Here is a 21,516-nt window from a genome sequence, read left to right as displayed (position 1 = left end):
CGTCCTCCACGCATCCAGCACGGACCCGACGGCGGCGGCGGCTGCAGCAAGAGGAGGAGGAGGCGGAAGATGGCGGGACGGCTGCCGGCCTGTGTGGTGGACTGTGGCACCGGGTGAGCGGCGAGGACGGGCCCCCTCGGGGACCGAGCAGCGCCGAAGGGGGTGCGGGGGGAGCTCCGGCAGAGAGGAAAAATGGCGGGGCGAGGATGTGTGAGAGAGGCAGAGAGAGGGTGTGGGGGCAGAGATGAATGGCGTGGGGAGTTGCCGCCGCCGCCGCGGGTCGGGGTGTCAGTCACCGGCTCTGCTGGGTTCTGGAGGGGTGGGGCCCCAGAGAGAGGGACCCTCCCTCGGCTCCCTCCGACCTCGCCCTTTTCGGCCCAGGCTAAGTGTGGGGGTAGATGGAGGGGACGAGCACTCTTCTGGGGTTCAGGGTCAGGGGTACAGTGGAGAGATAATGTGAGGACCCCCCCCCCCCCCACCCGCTCCCCCCTCCGGAGCCTGCCCCTCCCCCCCCTCCTGCTTTAGAAGACCTGCAGACCCCCTTGCTTCTCAAAGATTGGGGGGAGGGTCTTCTCTCGGATCAAAAGCCCACACCCATTTCTCTGTGTCTCTCTCAACCCTCCCTTCTGTCTCTTCGGGGAGAGCTGGAGAGAGGAGGGGTGGGGACCGGAGGAAGAGGACTAGACGGGGGGGGGGGGGGGGGGAAGGGGAAGGCAAGCCCACGTTGTGGGTTTTGCAAGGTTGCTCTGACAAGACTCATGCCCAGGGTGTGGGTTGGGGAAAGGGAGGAATGCGCTTCCTTCATGGGAATTGAGAGCAGGGTTTAAGGAAAAAAAGAATCAAAACTCGCTTACTAAAGCTATAAACATCATCTCCCTCTCCGCCCCCCCCCCCCCAATCTAGTCTGTTGTAGCAGTCTCCATTCCCTTTAACATATTTTGTAAGGGAACCAAGTCACTTTTTAATTTAGACTGAAAGATGTCATGTATTACTTCTCTTGTCTGAAAGAAAAAAGTCCCTGAATGAGCAAGCGCGAAGCAACTTCCTTAGTTTTGTCAAAGCCTCTTCCTGCTTTAAATCTTTTATATCCTTATAAGGTAGTTTTCGATTTCAAACCTGAACAAATCTACTAGATTTTTTTTTTTAATTAAGCAAGTTTAGATACACGGTGGAGTGAGTTGCAGGTGTTAGACATTTTTATGAACTTAAAATAAAATGCATCGGTGACCTAGAAAAAGTAACAGAAAACATTTTCTTTAGTAATTGTCTCTGTTGCAATATTTTTTTAAAAAGAGAAGCTGTCTAGGTGATGGTACAATAAATTTGGTAAACTCGGAAGTGTTTCATTTACTAAAATTTGGAATAAAGAAAACCTGGCCAGTATTTGTGAGAGTTTTTAGAAAATAGATTACAGAGCACCTCATATATTAAACATCTTTTAGTTTTAGTAAGTTGTGGTATGTCAAAGAAAAATAAGCTCTTATTGCTATACTTATTTGTTTGTATGGTGCTTCATGGTTTTCAAAGCCCTATTTTCCCCCCAGCAAGCCAGAGTGGTTCAAAGTATTTTTGTCTCTGTTTTATGGAAGAGAAAACTGAAGGCCCTGTGGTAAGTGACTTGTCAAAGTAGGAACAGGGCAAAGTACGTTTTGGAGCCTGTAGTAGACTATTTTGGAGTCTTGTCTTCTTAGGGCAAGTCCATTTCTATTTCCCATTTTATAGTATTTCTCATCTGTCTGACTTGACATTGAATTCCAAACATTCTCTTGAACTTTTGGTTTCCAGTATTTTTTCCTCTTTAAAATTTACTTTTCTTGCAAAGTGTTGATCCCTTTCCTATATATTTCCTGTTACACTAACATAAAATTTCTTTACCCTGATGTCCACAGTGACTGCTTTAATGACATTTTCAGAAGTTACACTGTTGTTACAGAGAAACAGCAGAATTCCTAACACTGAGTGGGCACATAGGAGTTCTGTATCTGAATTTATCTTTTATCTTTTTCTGATGAAATCTCTTTCAGAATGAAAAGTACTACAGTTTGTAGAACATTTTATATCATTGTTGAAATAACTACGGCATTTTCAAATTAGACATAGTCCTAGTCTATTTGTTATTTTCTTTGTAATAATTTTTTTGGTTATTTTATCCTGGTATAATGAGGCTGAAGTTGTGTCCTCATATGACCCCATTTTCCAGGGGGCTTCCTTGAATTTAACCTGTGTGCTCAGTAGAAAAAGTCCATTTGTTTTGAATTGCAAAAATATTTAATTAAAATTTAATTTTAAAGAAAAATTTTCATAGAAAACTCATTTGTGAACCTTAGTAATTAGGACTCATTTATATTTATGAATTATGAAATGCAAAATCAAGACTTCTATCTTCATTGGATCATAGAATTTGAGTCTTGACAGGAATCTCAGTGGCCATTTCACCCAATCCATAAATGAAAGGAAAATCTATAACATATCTCACAAGTGGTTATTCCATTTCTGCTTGAAAACTTTTAGGGGTGGGGCAGGACAATCCATCATTTCCAGAGGCATCTCATATAACTCTTGGGACAGTTCTCATAATGTATTATATTTAAGTGATTTTTTTGGCATGGCTGGGTTGAGGTACACCTCTGTATTTTCATTGTTTTTGGAACACCCAGTTTTGAAACTGTCTCCATCACATCTGTAACTCCTCTGAAACTTAGTTTTAGAGAATTGAGAAGCTGATACAGTAAAGAGCTGTGATTCCATAAATGGAGGACTTGGGTTCAAATTCCACCTATGGTACTCTGATTTCAAACAAGTCATTTAACCTCATAGAATGAGAGCAGGGACTTTGAACAACATCTAGAGCAGATCATCCACATAGTTAACAGGTAGTGGATACTATAACCTATTCTGTTAAATAGAGGGCTGGGCGAAATTTTTTTTTGTTGCATTTCAGAAGTCTAAAGCCTTAAGGTTCTCTAGTTCTATGATCTTATGATCTATCTACAGCCTCTTAGGATGTGTCAAATCTTGAACTTCAATCCAGGTTTTCTCAGTTCCAGGGCATATTTTCTAGTCCCTATACTAGATATTATTTATATAAATATACTGTTCAAATGACAATGTGTCTATATATTATTACTGTTTAGCTAATATTTGACAGCAAGAGAAAGTAGATATTGGCCTAGTGGAACGAAATATGGATATGAGTAGAACAAAAATTACCCTAGAATCTGCCTCAGGTGTCTGACATACCATTAGTGATTCATTTCTTTGGGTCCTCTCCCCCTGGGAAGTGGAAAACCTTGCTATTCTTCACATTTTAGTTTTCATCTGAGGATAAGACTGCTGAAATGCAACAAAACATTTTGAATATGCTCTTTTTAAAAGGAGTTGTCAAGGACAAATTTTGCCTATTTTGTAACATATTTGCTAGTTTTAGAGACTTAAATAAATTTAAACCATTTGATAGAAATAAAACATACGAATGAATCAAATCCATCTTTCCATTGTTAGTTGGGCAAAGCTTGAATCAAAAGAGAGGAGAGAGAGAACTTTAATGTTTTTAGAGATTGAAAAATGTTTCAGCAAAATTTGCTAGTTGCAGCAAGTACCATGCCACTTCTCCCCCCCCCCCCCTTTTTTTTGAATACTGTATTTCTCTATTTCTTCTAGGATGGAAGTGTGGGGGTTACTGCCTTATCCCACTGTTGACCATCTTAGAAGTTTTGACCTGTTTAGTTTTTGACCTGGGTGGACTCCTCCCTTCTTAGGCAGTCTGGAGGCCTCCTACTTTTGGGAGTTCACCATATTGGTCAATCAACAAGCATTTATTAAGCACATATGTGACAGGCACTGTGCTAAGTGCAGGGGATACAAAGAAAGGCAAATACAGTTCCTTTTTTTTTTTTTAAGAAACTTATATTCTGATGTAGAGACAATATGTAAATAACTATATATATTGGTGCCAGACTTATATTAAACCCTAAGTCCATCAGTTTTGTCTCTATTGGGGCTTAGAACTCCAGGTTCAAGGGATCCTCTAGCCTCTGGCTCCCTAAATGGCAGAGATTACAGACTTGTACCAACAATCCCAGCTCCTTATTTTTTTTTTTCCCCTGCTTTTTGGAGGGCAGTTGGGGGTAAGTGACTTGCCCAAGGTCACACAGCTAGTTTTTGTGTTAAGTGTCTGAGGCTAGATTTAAACTCAGATCCTCCTGACTCCAGGGCCAGTGCTCTATTCACTGCTCCACCTAGCCACCCCCCAGCTCCTTTTTCTTAACAATAAAAAATTGGGAACTTTAAGCAGAAGTAACTCTGACCTTCTACATTAAGAAATGAGCAGCCAGGATTCAAACCAGCCTAAAGTTGTATCTATTATAATGATCATTTTTTTAAACCACCTAGAAAAAAGTTAGATAATTCATCTTACATAATAGTAAAAATCAACTTCTGTACTTTTTCATTGTAGATTAAAATTAGAACATAAAAATATTCCCTAGTCTGAGGCTAATTTTTTCAATTACCCAAAATTTAATTGATAAAGAATTAAGATTAAAGCTGTAGAACATTGTAAAGTTTTAAATTATTTCCTGTATGCATTCAAGATTCTCCAACATTTAAATCTTGTTTTAGATATCCTCAGTGTTAATTATTAAATTTTTCTTTTTCCGTGTCATTTTAAAAATTGTATTAGTAAAAATATTTTTTCATTGGGTTTAATGCCAGAACTCTGTCTCCTTACTGTGGGACTCTTTGGAATAGACAAAGTTTTTTTCGATAAACAGTTAAACTTTCCAAATGTATTTAACATATGAGAATATGTACATTTCGTGATAGGGTGAAGCATTAAGAAAAAATTCATAAAGGCTTTTTTTTCTCCCCTGGTTGTATTGCCACAGTCTTCTTGCCTGTCCTGTGTGGTGGAAGTTCATGCGGTGTATGGGGTGATGTGAGCACAATTTGGGATTCTGAAAAAAGAAATGCTTGTTTGTCTCAGTCTTAATACAGATTACTAGTAAACTTTAGTAAATGTTTATTGAATGAATGGTCATGTGCTCTCTCCTTCCATCCCAAGGGACTGAAACATTTGTAGTCTCTTTTGTTGTCATCATTAAATGTATTTATTAGTGCTTATTTGTACCTGTGCTCTTTGTTGTTCCTGTTGTACCAATTAGCATATAAATAAGTTTAGAGTGTTGTCATCTGCTCTCTGGTTTACATTCTGACTTTCTAGTTCTTTATACTCTTGTTCTTTCTTCCACCCTAGGTAGAAAGTATTATTTTAGATTAGCTATATGTTTAGTAAATAAATATTACTTTACTCTGGAACCCACTTAAGGAACTTTTTTGTATAGAGTTCTACATGTTATTTAAAAAATTTTTGGAAGTGATGACCATTAGACTGCAACTGCCCCATTTTACCACTTTATCAAAATATGAGTATTTTTAAGAGTTTGATGTCTTAGTTTTTTGGGACTTAATTTGGTTGGAGTAGTCTTTCCATGACATACTATCAAATTGTACAGTGTTTTGGATCTTGATATTTTGGATGTGTGACTCCTCAGAATATTTGTTACTGTGACCCCCTACTTAGCTTTCTTTTTTCAGTTTTGTTAATAAAAGAATGGAATTTTGGGAAAGGATTTTAAATTGATAATAGATCTTCTTTAGTTATGTAAGTAATTTAATATTTGCAAATAATGCCCAATTGATGTGCTTACAAGCTTACAGCTGGCAAAAATGGCAGTAAGCTTAAAGTTAAATTGAATTGAGTGTATGCTAAATACTGCTAATTGCTCTGAAGAGATAAAAAAACATCTAATAGTACCTTTTCCGTAAAATTATAATCTCATTGAGAAGACAAGACTTACACATAATGCTTTGTGAGAAATTGTCTCTTGCAGAAATCTATTCTTTTTTTTTTTTCCTGAGACGGTGCCCCAACAAGTAATTTATGGCAAGCATGTGGAAGATGTCACATTTCTCTTTATCTTATCACATATCTTTATCTTTCCAAGCAAAGTAATCTTTCTAATTTGCTTACTTTTTCTTTTTAGAGAAATGTTCTTCCCAACCAATTAGAGTTGTCCCAAAATGAATGATCTATTTTGGGCAATGGCTTCAAGTTCTATGTCAATCAAAGTCTTTAATTGTAGGCTAGAAGATCACTTACAAGGGATATCCTAGATGGAATTCATGCTTTTGGCAGGGGTTGAACTAGATTACCCAGTCAGTCCCTTTCAACTTGATTCTCTAATTCCCCCCCTTTTTTTTTAAAATTAAATTTTACATCATTCATTTCCTCCAGATTTTGAATTACAAATTTTCTCCCCGATTTTCCCCTACCCACTGCCCCAAAATAGCAGTCCCACAGGATATCCCTCTTCTAATCTGCTCTCTCCCATATTTTCTCCCATACCCCTTTCGACTTTTCCAGTGGCTCTCTATGCCCCAGTGCCTGTATATCTTATTTCCCAATTATATGTAAAATAGTATTAATAATAGTATATATATATATATATTTAAATATTTGATTTTAAAACTTTGAATTCCAGATTAATTCCCTTCCTCCCTTGTCACCCACCCTTATTGGGAAGATAAGCAGTTCAGTATAGGTTGTACATGTGTGGCTAATGCAAAACAATAACATAGTAGATATATTATAAAAGACTTGACTATATTTCCCTCCCTCCTATCCCACCTCCCATATGTTCTGTTCTCTACTTTGATCCTATGCCTTTTCAAAAGTGGGTGCTTCCAACTTCCCTCCCCCCAAGCCTGCCCTCCCTTCTATCATCCCCCATCTCATCCCCTTCCCCACTTACTCTCCTGGAGGGTGAGATACCCTATTTAGTGTGGATTTCATTCCCTCCTCAAGCCAGATTCAGTGGGAATATGGTTGACCCATTCCCTTTTGCCTTCCTATTCTTCCCCTCCATTGTAACCATTTTCCCTTACCTCTTCTATATGAGATAGTTTACCCCATTCTGTCTCTCCCCATCTTCTCTCATTATACTCCTCTTTCACCTCTTAATTTCACCTTTTAAGTATTATCCCTTCCTGTTAAATTGGTCCTGTGCCCTCTATCTATGTATACCTGTAAACATATATACACACATTCACATATGTATTCATATGCCCATATACCCTCATATATAGACATATATATATTCTCTCTCTCTCTATATATAGACATTCATATATTCCCTTCAACTACTGAGAAAAGTTTCATAAGTTACAATTATTGTTTTTCCATATAGGAATGTTAATAGTTCAGCTTTGATAAGTTCCTTATGATTTCTTTTCCCTCTTTACCTTCTCATGCTTCTCTTGCTTCTTGTATCTGAATGTCAAATTTTCTATTCAACTCTGGTTTTTTTCAGCAAGAATGCTTGAAAGTCCTCTATTGCACTCAATGACCATATTTTCCCCTGAAACATGATACTCAATTTTGCTGGGTAGGTGACTCTTGGTTTTAATCCCAGCTCCTTTGCCCTCTGGAATATCATATTCCAAGCCCTTTGATCCCTCAATGTAGAAGCTGCCAGATCCTGGGTTATCCTGGTTGTATTTTCACAATATTCAAATTGTTTCTTCTTGGCTGCTTGTAATATTCTCTCCTTAATCTGGGAATTCTGGAACCTGGCTATAATATTCTTAGGAGTTTTCTTTTTGGGATCTTTTTCAGGAGGTTATGGGTGGACTCTTTCAACCTCTATTTTGCCCTCTGGTTCTAAAACATCAGGGCAATTTTCTTTGAGAACTTCCTGGAGGATGCTTTCTAGGTTCTTACTTTGATCATGGCTTTCAGGTAGTCCAATAATTTTTAAATTATCTCTCCTGGATCTATTTTCCAGGTCAGTGGTTTTTCCCATGACATATTTCACATTTCCTTCTATTCTTTCATTTGTTTGGATGTGTTTAATAGCATCTTGATTTCTCCTAAAGTCATTAGCTTCCATTTGCTCCAATCTAATTCTGAAGCAATGATTCTCCTCATTGAGCTTTTGAGATTCTTTTTCCATCTGGCAAATTTGGCTTTTTAAGGCATTCTTCTTCTCATTGCCTTTTTTTTTTTTTTAAAAGCAATCGGGGTTAAGTAACTTGCTCAAGGTTACATGGCCAGTTATTTCTGGGTGTGGTGCTGAGTATCTGAGCCCGGGATTCGATCTCCAGGTCATCCTGACACTGGAGCCGGTGTTCTTACTCACTGAGCCACCTGGCCGCCCCTCCTCATTGCCTTTTTGAGCCTCTTTTGCCATTTGAGTTAGTCTATTTTTTGAGGTGTTATTTTCCTCATCAGGCTGTTGACTCTCATTTGGTAATTTTCTTGCATCGTTCTCATTTCTCTTCCCAATTTTTCTTCCTCTTCTCTTATCTGCTTCTTAAGGTCCTCAATGGCCTGTAACCAACTTGTATTTTCCTTTGAAGCTTTTGGTGCAGGAGTTCTGACTTCACTGCCTTCCTCCTGTTCCATGCTTTGCTCCTTTTTGTCCCCAAAATAGGAGTCTAATGTTGGAATCTTCTGTCTGCTTTGTTTCCTTTGCCTGGTCATGTCTCCCCTCAGTCACTTGACCCCTGGGCTTTTTGCCACAGTTGGACTCTGCCACCAGGCAGGGGAGCTTTCATCCCAAACGCTGGGGTTTTCTTGGCTGCCCGGGGGTATTAGATGGGTGCCCTCTCTGAGGTCTCCACATGCTCTGGCAAGCTGGACACACACCCCAGGACCTCTACCCTGGACTGCAATCCAGATCCAAGAAGGTTAAAGCAAGAGTGATTACCCCTCGGACTGGTGCTTGGTCCCCCTACACTCTGCAGGCTAGGAGCTGAAGCTGCCATGTGGTGCTGGCATGGTGCTGGCTGTGCTGGTGGCTCAGTGGCTTCTCGCCCTGGGGGCAAAAGCTACTCACTCCCACTTACTGGGTCCCAAAGTCCAGGCTGCACTGACCTTTCACTTTATCCTTCGCAGCTATGTGTTTTATTTTAAATTTAGTTCTTCTAGGCAACATATTTCAGAGGACTTTTGATCCCACATGTTTACTTCTCCAGCAATGTAGATTGGAACTTACCTAAATGATTTTGTCTATATCTTTCTTAAATATTCATTAGAGGATCTTCTCTACCCACCTTAAATCTCTCCATTGTTTTTTGGGTCACCTCAGATTTTATTCAGAGACTGTGGTATTCTTTATTTGAAGCCATAATGGGAAAACACTGGTCTTGAAAATGTGGGTTTTGCATTGGGAAGCAGTTTGCTTCAGGTTTCTCCCCTTTCCAATCCATCCTTCACTCAAGTGGTTTAGATCTGACGATGTCATCTCTCTACTTAGTAAACTCCAGTAACTCTCTATTATTCTAGCTTCAAATATAAAAGCCTCTCTTGTTATTTATAGCTCATTTTAAACTGACCCCTTTCTACCTTTCCATTCTTGTGTTTTTCTCTCCTTCAGGTAGTCTATAATCCAGCTACACTAGTCTACATGTGTTCTTCACACATAATAGACCCATCTCTTTTCCTTGTGCCTTTGCACAACTTGTTCCTCCTTGCTTGTAATTCCTTCCTTCTTTAGATACTTCTCTTATCTTCCCTGGCTTCCTTCAAATTCTAGCTGAAATACCATCTTCGGCAGGAGGCTAAGTCCCTTCAGTTGCTGCTTCCTTCTCCTCTGAGATTGCTCACCCTCTGCTATATGTATATTTTGTATGTACTTAGCTGTTTACATGTTGTTTCTCCCATTAGAGTATGAGTTGCTTAGGATTGTTTTTGCCTTTATATCCTCAGTGCCTTTGCATAGGGCCTGGCACATAGAAATTGATTTATAAATGCTTTTTGATGGACTGATTTTCATCATTGAAAGTATTGTACAATTTCCCAAATGCATTTCAGCTTGCTATTTAAATCTTCTATTTAATTATCCATTGACTCAATCCTTGTCTTTCTACATTGACTATCCAGGATGGATATACTGATAGATTGACTTAGTGGATTGCCCATGCAACTGAATGTCTGTGCAGCAAGCAGAGCCTTTTCAGTCTCCTTTGCTGGATCTTCATTCAGATTACTTTCTAACTATAAGCATTCTCTCCCTCTATACTACCACAATCTCCTTAGGTCCCATGGATTGATTATTGCTTGGTTGATGTTTTATAAATCTACTTTTCCTGCCCTACCCAATCTCACAACTTCAGCTGTATTTTAGACTTCAACTGGATGCCCAGTGACAACTTAAGCTGAACATGTCTAAAACAACTTATTTCTACCTGTAAACCCTCCCGCTTTCCAAGTTTCTCTGTTACTGTGGAAGGTATCACCATCTTCCCATTCATCCAAGCTTGAAACTTAGGTTTCATCCTTGACTTTTCATTATTCTGTGCCCTCTGGTCAAGGCTATTGCCAAGACCTGCAAATTGCGTCTTTTCAACATCTCTAAAATGATTGCTCTTTTTTCTCTGATAATTCTTACACTTTGGTATAGGCCCTTACCACCTCATGGCTGGAGTATTCCAGTAGCTTGTTGGTGCATCTGCAAGCATCAAGTCTCTCCCTACTTCAATCCATCTTCCATCCAGCTCCCAGTGATTTTTACTAAAGAGCAGGTCTGACTATGTAAATGTCCCCCCTCCCCCCCCAAAAAAAAACCCCAAACAAAACACAACTCTCTATCATCTCCAGGATCGAATACTGCTGTTTGTCAAAGCCCTTCATACCTTAGCCTCCTCCTACCTTTTTAGTCTTCTTACACCTATTCCCTACCAGGTACTATTTTTTGATCCAGTGAAACTGGCCTCCTTGCTGTTCCATGACCTCACATCTCTTGGCTCCAGGCATTTTCTCTGGTCCTCCATGACTGGAATGCTTACACTCATTCTGCTTACTGGCTTCTCTGAAACCTCAACTAAAATCCTATCTTTTCCAGCCCTCCTTATTTCTAGTGCTTTCCCTCTCTAAATTACTTCATATTTATCCTTTATATAGCTTGTTTGTACATATTTATTTCCTTGTTACTGCCCTCACTAGGTTGTGAGCTCCTGTGGGCAAGGACTATCTTTTTCTTCTTTGTGTATATCTAGTACTTAGCACAATGCCTGGAACATAGTGGACGCTTAAATGTTTATTGACTGACTATTTGACTTTTCATGAATGGATTTTTAAATGATCTCTTTTGAACGATAAATTTAATGCGTTGCTCCTCCAGTATGCATTTGACTCAACCAAACATTGTAGTGGTGAGAGGGGAGAAGAGGTTGGGAATAAGGTATATATATGTGTGTGTGTGTGTGTGTGTGTGTGTGTGTGTGTGTGTGTGTGTGTAATGACAAGACAATCACTTTATCTGGAACATAGTGTATGAAGGGGAATGATATGAAATAAGCCTTGAAAAGTAAGAACTGGTTTGTGAAAGTCTTTACATGTCAAACAGGATTTCATGTTATCCTAGAGGCAGTGGGAACCCCTGAAGCTTCTTGAGCAGGAGAATGTCAGGATCACATGTGCTTTAGGTAGAGTATTTTGGCTTCTGTGTGGAGGACATGTTGGAGAGGGTCGAGACTGGGAGCAAGGAGTTCAGTTAGGGGGCTGCTGTGAAAGGACAGCTCTGAATACTTGTACTGGCAACATGAAAAGAGAAAGGGGAGCAGATGTATTGTAGAGGTGGGAGCTATAAGGTTTGACGATTCATGAATGTGCTGTGAGGGAGAGGGGAGACACTTCTTTCATACTTTAGAATTTAGGGCTTACTCTACAATTTAATTGATTGCATATTTAAGTGTCAGTTCTGCACAGACTATGGTAGAGCCTCTTTTCTCAAGAAGTTTGGGATAATGTGGCACCCTAGTAGGCACTTAACAGATATTCCACAACAAAGAGAGGACATGAAAGTTTGGGTAAGGGAGGGTACCTACAGCTGGAGGGAGGGAAGTTAAAGAAAAGGAATACTTTTCAGCATTGATTCCATATACCATGAAACTTGATAGAACATTATAAAGTTAATGCTTAAGTGAAGTTAATTCTGTAAGACTTTTCCTGTCACTTTAAGTAAGAGGGTTTATTAATACAATCACAGATACAGGAAATATGGGAAAAATGTTTTTTTATTTTTCCTAAGAATAAACTTTATAATGCATCTGACATGGTAAAAGGTGTTAAAATACCATTTACTATGTATAAATTGTGAACCTTGGTTCAGCAAATTGTAGATGTAACTAATAGCTAATAGAATTATAAATCTGGAAGTAACTTTAGACATCATTTTTAGTCTTGTTTCATAGATGAAACAAGACATAGAAATAAGATGCTCTTTAGTATAATTTCTTCAGGATAATTATGCTTCTTTCAGTAAACTTTTCACTTCGTAGTAGAAATTTTTGCTTGGCTAGTTGGTGATATTTACATATAGGAGAAGGAAGCTTGGTTGAAGCTCAGTGTGATACATTTGAGATTCTGTATTATGTATCTGCTGTAATACAGAAGTGTACTGTATGGTGCAAATGAAAAATGAATTCCTGTTGAACTCCCAGAAGATTGGGTAATAAGAAATGCAACATTTTATATATTCTAGGACAGTCTCCTTTAAAAATAAATCTGCTATTTAAGCAAATGTACTATTTATCTCAAGGATTTAAATCTCATAATTTTTTAATATAGTGGAATTTTTTCACCCTATACATCTGTTAACAAGCAGTGTTAAATGAATAAGAGCAGTTTTCAAAATACTGTATGAAAATTTAACGGCAATCTAAAGTTGCATGACTTTTATTTGTGGTTATTTTGGGTATTTCTAACAACAGTTAAAATTGTAGGCCAACTGTAATGAGTGACTACCCGTCTTGAATAATTATTTTTAAAAATCTCATTATCCTTAGACCTAGATTTAGTACAAATATAGAATATATAGGGAAGCCTACTCACCACTAGGATAATTTTTATTAATTTTGTCTCCTGAGTTGTTAGGATAGTTTTGCCAACTTAAACATTGAGAAGTTATTTAATAACTAAGTATTAGTTAAATTGAGCATTGCTAGTTGTTAATATTGCAGTAAGAACTAATATAGTATAATAAAGGATAGTTATAAAGGAGCATTTTGAATGAAGGAAATTGACACCTTTAATTTTGATCTGAATTTTTTTTTCCACTCATCAAGTGGACATCCTCAAACATTGAAAAAGGTTATAAAGACAAAATGACATTGACTAGTACTTAAGTTCTTCAAGGATATGCTCTTTTGTCAGTGTCATTTCTTATCACTCATTGTGGCTCCTTTATTGATTGCTATATGGTATTACTTTGGACAAAAAAAATGAATCTATTGGGTGAAATTGGTAATGAGTATTCAAAATGAGAACAGTAGGATGATTTCTTTTTAGGGATTGTGTAGTACTGTGGGGTTGTGGTGGGCAGAGTACTATCTTGGTTTTCAATATGCCGCATTTCTCTGTTAGGAGCTTCCTATTTTCCCCACATTTTTTTCTGACTCTTCCATAGGCTTTGGCTCTCTTCTTAAGACTATTGTAATGATTATAGTATCAATGACCTATCAGGGATATCAGAAGCTTAATCGTGGAATTTGGGATGACTAGTTTAAGAAAATAGTTTGATGTGATTATTATCAGGCCTTCTAGGAGTATATTCATTTTTCATTTGCATCATAACAATATGCTTCTTTCTTACAACAGATATAATGCAGAATTTCAAATGTATCTTGCTGGGCTTCCTCCAAGAGTCCCAGGTAACTTTTTAAAATGTAAATTCCTTATGATGAATTTTGAATGCTTTTACAAGGTCAGGTTTTATTAACACATAGATTCTCTGTTGGATACTTTTATTTTTCAGTCCACTAGCTAGGAGGTGAGAAGTCAAAAGTGAAAAGGAAGAGAAGAGCAGTGTTTACCTTTTCCAAGAGAATTTGCCGTTGTGATTTAAGACTAGAGAGAAGACATGATATAGTGGAAATTAGGTTGAAGTTGAAATCAGAGAATGCTTGTATGACTTTGGACAAGTCAGTTAACCTCTCTAGTACTGATCTGTAAAACGATGGTCATTGAATCAAGTAGCCTCTAAGGTCCATTCTAGCTCTGAATCTGATTAATTAGAAATATTCATACTTATTAACCTTTCAGAGGTGGTTTGATCACTGATTCATAGGTTTTGGATATAGATGATGGAATTGTAAATCTTTTTTCTAGTTTGTTTGTATTGGAAATAGGATTTACTGGCAATTACCAGGGACTTCTGCACTACATGACCAAACAATTTAGAAGATTGGACAATTTCTTGGATCCTTAGGACCTCTGAAACTAGGAATTAGACATAAGACATAAAGCAATTGCAACAGTCCAAGACACTAAGAATACTAATGAGGGACAGGAAATTACTGCCTTAAAAATACTAAGAAATAGTCTCTGTTGCCTTTTGCTGAGTGCCAAAGGGGCTGGGAGGAGGCAGCGACTTCTTGATGGTGTAGAGAAGTTCTGGGGCTCAAACAGGGGAGGAAAGAAAATATAGGAGACAGGAACAACTCAGAGGAGCTGTGGGTGTTGGGGGGGTATTCCTAAATTTTCTTATACAGTCAATAAGTCTTTATTAAGCATATGCTATGTACTAGACACTTCTAAGCCCCGAGGATGCAAGGACCACATTTAAACATTATTTGACCTTAAGAAGCCTTACATTCTAAAGGAGGAGACAACATATATAGGTATATTTAAGATTAAGCCTTAGTGGATAGAAACATCCCTGTGAGGAAGCTAGATGATGTAGTGGATAGAGCACTGGACTTAAAATTAGGAAACATTAAGAATTGTGCCTCGGTTACTTATTGGCTGTTGGGTTTTGATCCTCCCTGGGCTTCAGACTCAATTTCCTTATCTGTAAAATGGGAATAAGACCACCTGCCTTATAGAGTCATTATAAGAAACAAATAAGATAATATATGTAAAGTACTTTGTAAACCTTAAAGCACTATATAAATATTATTATTTCATTATTATTGTGTAACCTTAGTGGAGCTGATACAAGCAGCTGGGGTGGAGAGAGTCTCATTGTGGAGGGGAAGAACTACAAGAAGGACTGTAAAAGAATGATTCTTGATATTAGTCTTAAGGAAACAAGGGATTCTGAATGGTTGAAGTGCAGAGGGATAATATGTGTGGGGGACAGCCGGTGCAAAAGCACCAGATAGCGAGTGAGGACCAACAAGTAGACCAAGTAGGACTGGATTGTAGAGTGTGTGGAGGGGAATAATATGTAAGAAGACTGGAAAGTTAGGAGCCAGGTTGTGAAGAACTTTAAGTGCCAAATAGGAGTTTATGTTTGTTCCTAAAAGTAATGGGAGCCACTGGAGTTTGAAGGATGGGACATTGTCAGCCTGTGCTTTTAAGAAAATTTCCTTTGATGGTACTGTGGAGGCTGGATTAGCATGGGAGAGACTTTAGGCAGGGAGACCAGTTAGGAGGCTAATGCAGTATTCCAGGACCTGAACTAAAGTGGTGGCTGTATGAATGAATGAATTAAAAAAAAATTTATTAAACTTTTAATCTCTTCAAAGCGCCCTGCTACTAAGTGTTAGGGGTACAAATAGAAAAGTAAGGCAATCTTTATTTTCAGGAGTTCACATTCTAATAGAATTCTATCACATATGGAAGATTTCAGCTTCAAGTCAGATGGAAAGGTGATGATCTTTAGTGTATAGAGGCAAAGCAGATAGTAATGCTTCTTTAATGTCATTTCTGCTGATGAAATCATGTCACTTTCTGATGTTTAACCATTTGACAGAGCCATGTACTTTATTTGCATGAACTTCTTTTCTCAGTCTTCAGTAGCTTTTGCTTCAGTACCTGTAGGAGCCTTTGCCAGGCTATGTCTCCACATAGGTCACTTCCCAGGATGATGGGCTGAGGGTACTGGACTTGGAAGTGTTGCTCTTTCTAAGGTTCTTGATTTCAGGTCCAGGGTCCATCATTGTCTGAGCAGAGATGGTGGTGAAGTTGGTGGTGGTAGATTGACTTGCCTGGCACGTAGTGCTCCCTCCTTCCCCAACCCCCCATCCCCATGGGAACCTTGCCCTGTGAGTGGCATTTAGGGGGTGATGGCTTATCCTGTTTCTACAGAAATTGCTATCTAGGATGATGGCTATGAGAGTAGAACTAAAAGCAAAATGGTAGTCTTGAGGGTGCTGGCACTCCCAGGGCTCTTGTGTTGATTTGCCTATTGGTGGCATTTGGTCAACAGTTGTTACTGATGGATAGTGGAGAGACTAAGACAGGGGTGTGGAACCTTCAACCTTGAGGCCACAACTTCACAGAACAAATCCCCTTAATAAAAAAGATTTGTTCTATAAAACTTGAACTCAACCAAAAGGACCCAAGGACCTAGAAGACCACATGTGGCCTCAAGACCCCAGGTTCCCCACCCTTGGACTAAGATGTTTCTGGGAGATGTGGAGAGAAAATTAATAATATTTGTCAACTGATTGGATATATCGGGTAATGGGGGCAATCAGCTTGGAGAAGCTGAGAAGTAAATAATATTAAAGGTACAAGTAGGGAAATTGGTCTTGGCAATATGAATCACTTCTTCAGAGATTAAATTAAAGGAGGAGATAAGTAGGGACTGGTATCAAGAGAATGTGAGAGGAGAGGAGAGAAGAGGAAGTTTCAGTGGAATGGTCTCAGTTTTTTCAGTGAGGTAAGATCCTTAAATAAGAAGGTAGAGAGAGGGAATGCAATAGGGGGTTTGAGAAGAGAGGTTTAGAAAAGCCACTTCATTAAGTGAGATAAAAGATCAATTCCGGAGAAGTAGGATTATCTTGCTGCTGTGAGAACCTAGTGGAGACTACATAACATAAATTTGTGGTGGATTCAGTCATTATGGCTTTGTGTTTTCTTCCAGCTCTGTACTACTAGCATGTGATTGGGAGTAATCTAGTGTTAGAGTTTGGTACAGTATGATCTATAAAAGGACAGAAGAGCAAAAGGATTAGAGTAGAGAATGGTGTTGAATTGAATTGCTTCACCAAGAATTTGATTGGAAAGAGAATGTAACCAGGAGCAAAGGTGATGGATGACCTTGGAAAATACTGTGGGAAGGAGGGATTGGAGGTTAGGATGAGGACAGAAGGTAGATTTAGGAGCAATTAAAGCAGAAGGAGAGATGGAATGACCAAAGATTATGATAGGATAAAGGAATTTTAGGTATTTTTGGGCATGGAAGTAGAACATTTATGTGTGATAGCAAGATCAAGCTATCCCTATCTTTATGTATTATAAACTGAAAGTTGGAGGGGACGAATAGGTCATGAGAGTTTAGCATATTGAGTAAAATTTTCATTTTATTTTGATATCTTACTAAAATGCCACCAGAGGTTCCTCTGAGTTAATATAGCATTGTGTATATGTGTGTGTGTATGTATGTGTATAAGTATGCACCTGGGAAGGTTATGGAACTAATAGCTGTTTGGGCATTATAACTAGTTTGGTGAAATTGTTTTCTCTCTGAGTGTATAGAGAGAGAGCTAGACTTTTAGTCAGAAAGACCTGGCACCTCTCTGACACTTAACTGACTTTTCTATAGAGCCAGTCACTTAACTCGGTGCAATAGGCAACTGTTTTGAGATTGAAATTACAGATCTGCATTAGCAGATTAACAAACTGGTCCCATTAAAAAAAAGATGTTAATTGGGGAAGGGGACCTGAGGGTATAGGAGGTTGCCAAAGACAAATTGAAAATTTCAAAATTTAACTTTGGCCCAGGAAATTTCATGCCTTTTTGTTCTAGGACTCAGAATTTAGGCAGGCATTACATCTATTTAAAAATTTCCCTGACCAATATAATTTCACACTTATATGTTTAACACATTATAATTAATTTTACACTAAACAAGATCTTGTGAGGAAGGGCTTTCAATCAGTCCTAGGAATTGAACCCATTTTAGCACCTGTACACAGTTGGAGTCTTAGTGTATTATTACTCCAGTTTTAAAATATTGCAGAGATGCCCTGGAGTCAGGAGGACCAGAGCTCAAATCTGACGCCAGACCCTTGACACTAACCTAGTTGTGTGACCTTGGGCAAGTCACTTAAACCCAACTGCCTTGCCTTCTCCCTCCAAAAAAAAATCACAGAGAAATGTTAAATATTTTATTCATTTAGTTTACTGATAAGATCAGTGCCCCTGTGTATAATTATCCTTTGCAAGACAGTCATCAAATCAGCTAGGTGGTGCAGTGGATAAAATATTGAACTTGGAGTCAGGCAATATTGGGCAGGTCATCCTCTCTCAGTGTCATTTTCCTCATTTGTAAAGTGGGGATAATAACCTCCCAGAGTTGTGAGGATAAAATGATATATTTGTCAAGTGCTTTGCAAACCTTAAAGTGCTGTATTAATGCTAGCTAGCATCAGTAATTATTATCAAATTATTTATTCCACCTAGCTTTTGAAAGCCTTTAGAAAGCTTGATTAAAGATTGATGTCCCTTTCAACTCTGAAATTTTGGTAGGAGTATGGGGAAAGGGAGATGGACCTCAACTGTATCTATAAGGTTAAAAAAATAGCCCAGCATCTCAGCATGACCATTGCTGCTATTCTTAAAACTCTTGAAGAAAGTCAAAGGAGGGCATGTAAGGCCTGGATAGGAATCTGGGAGATTTGCTCTTGAGCTCAGCACCTGCAAAAAAAGAGTTCTTTGCACCTGCTAGTGTAAGGCTTATCATTTTTCATTGTTCTGTTCCTTTAGTTAGATTGATTATGACTTCCCTAGCTATGAATTTAGAGTTTTTGGAGGGATAAACAGTTATCTCCAGGTAGATCTTAATCTAGAGGTAAAGAGATTTTTGAGGGAAAAAGTTTTTTGCTTTTTTTTTCTGGTCATAATGTCACTGGATTATCTGCTTCTCTCAACCTTGGGAGGTCCAATTTGCTGTGTTTGCTTTTTATCAAGCTGGTCTTCTTTTTCTGCTCCCTGTATGCTTATCTTCATTGAATTTCTCTACTTTGTTCTGGCATATTTTACTTGCAAATTAAATTCCCAGTTTTCCAGTTTTTTTAATTCTACCCAGACTGCCTTTTGCTTGGGTTCACATCCGCCTTTAATGCATAGTTGTGTGACCTTGGGCAAGTCATTTAATTGTTGAGCCTCAAATTCCTCATATGTAGAATTGGGATAACAAAATCTATAGAATTTATCTCACAGTTATTGTATGACTAATGTGCTATATAAACTGAAGAGATTGTCAACTTTAAGGTGGTATACAAGTGACAGATATTGTGATGATTTCCTATTTTGTTTGATCCTTACAACCAAGTCCTTTGAGATGGGTAGTATATTCCCTTTTACAGAAGAGGAAAACGATGCTGAGAGAATTAAGTGAGACATAAAGCTATTTAAGGTGTCAGAGGCACAGGGGTTAAACTCAGGTTTTCTTGTCTTCAGGTATGAATTCTAGTACATATAACAAACAATAAATGGTGGTTGTTAGTAAATATTTAATTGTATGACAAGGTATTTGGGAATTCAGAGAACAGGAATATAGGTGAGGGCTGGAGTTAAATAGAGAAGTTCATACAGTAGATAGAACTAGATCAGGGTCATGAGAGGTTGATACATTGTGACAAAAAGGAAAAATTTTCAAGCTTATTATTATAAAGAATGGGAGAAGATATAATAGTGATATTTATATAGCTTCTTAAAGTTTGCAGTGCTCTTAAGATACAAACTTACTTCATTTACATATACACTTACATTTATATATACAAGGATACCTCATTTGAGCTTCATGACAACCCTTTGACCTATCAGTAGTAATATGTGACCTGTTGGGACACTAAGGAGATTAATCTGAATGGAGGGGTGGGTCTCTGTTCAAAACAATGAGAAGTTAGAGAAGGTGCCATCTGCTTTGGAGTTCTTCTTCCCTGGGAGCTCCTTATAACACCAATAAAATAGTTTTTAGAAGTACTAGAGGAATGACAGAACAAAAGTGGTATTTAAAGATAAGTGTAGCTGTGGAGTATGTATGGTGGATAGCTGAAGAAAAGAGATTAGAGCAGGGAGGTAAGATTGTTATAGTTTTTTAGGTGTGAGGTGATGAGCACTTTAAAAAGGTTGGTGGCCATGAAAATAGACTAGGATTTATAACTGGGAAAGACCTTAGAGATCATTGAGTACTTTTTTTTTTACTATACAGATAAGGAAACTGAGACTCAGATTAAAAAAAGGATTTGACCAAGGTCACCTAATTTTAGTAATAATCTAAGTATGGGAGTTGGAATTTCAGTTTAGGTCCTTTGACTACGGAGCTAGGGGAACCATATCTGTAACATTCCTTTGATTTACCAGTCTTGTATCCAGGACATAAAAAAGATATTGAGGTTAGCCTGCCATGAGTTGGCAATGAAACCATACTGGCTCTTTGTGACACTGCTTCCTTTTCCAGATGTTTTTTAATTATCTTTTTAGTAATGCTTTCTAAATTTTGCTAGGAATTGAAGTTAAATTCACTGACTTATAGTTTTCAGACTCCATTTTCATTTTTTCCCATTTTTGAAAATCAAGACTTTTTTCCCCCATTTCTATGGTATTCCCATTCTCTCAAATACCACTGACTTAAATCAGCAATCAGATTTGCCAATTCTTTAAAAAATCCTAGGATATTCTTCTTTTGGATTAGGTAACTTGAATTAGTGAAGAGCAGCTAGGTGTTCTCTTATCTTCTTGCCTGTCTTGGGTGTCAACTACCTATTAGCTATTTTTCATTCTGCCTCTTCCAGGACAAAAGTTGTTCTCCTTGGCAGAGAAAATAGAAGCAAAATAAAGGTTGAGTTGTTTTCTCCCTGGTGGCATTGTTATTGTCTGGTTCATACTAAGCAGCAATGCTATTCTCTTTAATCTTCCTCTTTTCTCCAGTTAAAAACAAAAACAAAAAAACATACTTCACTTGCCAGACTCAGTTCACCTTGAACTGTACTTCCAAAACAACATCAGTTGCCTGTGCTGCTTTTTGTCTTCTTTATGTTTCCTTAAAATTAAAGTTAATAGGTGAATTCCCTTAAAACAACTTTAAATGCCACCCCTTCAATGAAACTTCAAATTCTTTATATTAGAAATAAGCTTCTCCACCCTTCACTCACAACCTTCTTGAATATTGTTTTTCCTTTAAAATTAATTTTTATTGATTGCTTTGGTTCTCCCTTTAAACTTAGGATACTTTATTTGCACTTTTAAAATGTGGTTATTGTTATATTGTTTATATAGGAGTTATTTATATGCTACATTTATTACTATAAACAGTGCTATTATTATCTCCATTTTATAGATGAGGAAACTGAGGCAAAGAAATGTCAAGTGATTTGCCCTGGGTCTCTCTGCTACTAAGGGTCTACCTCAGGTCTTCCTGACTCCAAGTACAGTGGTATATATACTGTTCCACCTAACTGTCTATTATACATTCTGTGAGGGCAGGAATCTCATTTTATTTGTTTTGTGTTTTCCCTCAGCTCTAGCAAGGCATTCTGTACTCAGTAGGTAATTAATA

At 38.0% G+C, this 21,516-nt stretch overlaps 1 protein-coding gene across 1 annotated transcript in view; it reads left to right on the top strand.

Annotated features, from left to right (window-relative positions):
* LOC138146099 (actin-related protein 3-like) overlaps nt 1–21,516 on the top strand; it is an 80,723-nt gene that overhangs the window by 393 nt on the left and 58,814 nt on the right. Inside the window, 1 exon segment of the mRNA XM_069067779.1 lies at nt 2–113. Coding sequence (XP_068923880.1) covers nt 2–113 — 112 coding nt within the window.

Source organism: Petaurus breviceps, unplaced genomic scaffold (genome assembly GCF_028583685.1).
Source record: "Petaurus breviceps papuanus isolate PSGF00001 unplaced genomic scaffold, PetGlider_PUasm1.0 90752, whole genome shotgun sequence".
In the NCBI taxonomy this organism is placed as follows: domain Eukaryota; kingdom Metazoa; phylum Chordata; class Mammalia; order Diprotodontia; family Petauridae; genus Petaurus; species Petaurus breviceps.
This window is presented reverse-complemented; position numbering and strand designations above follow the sequence as displayed.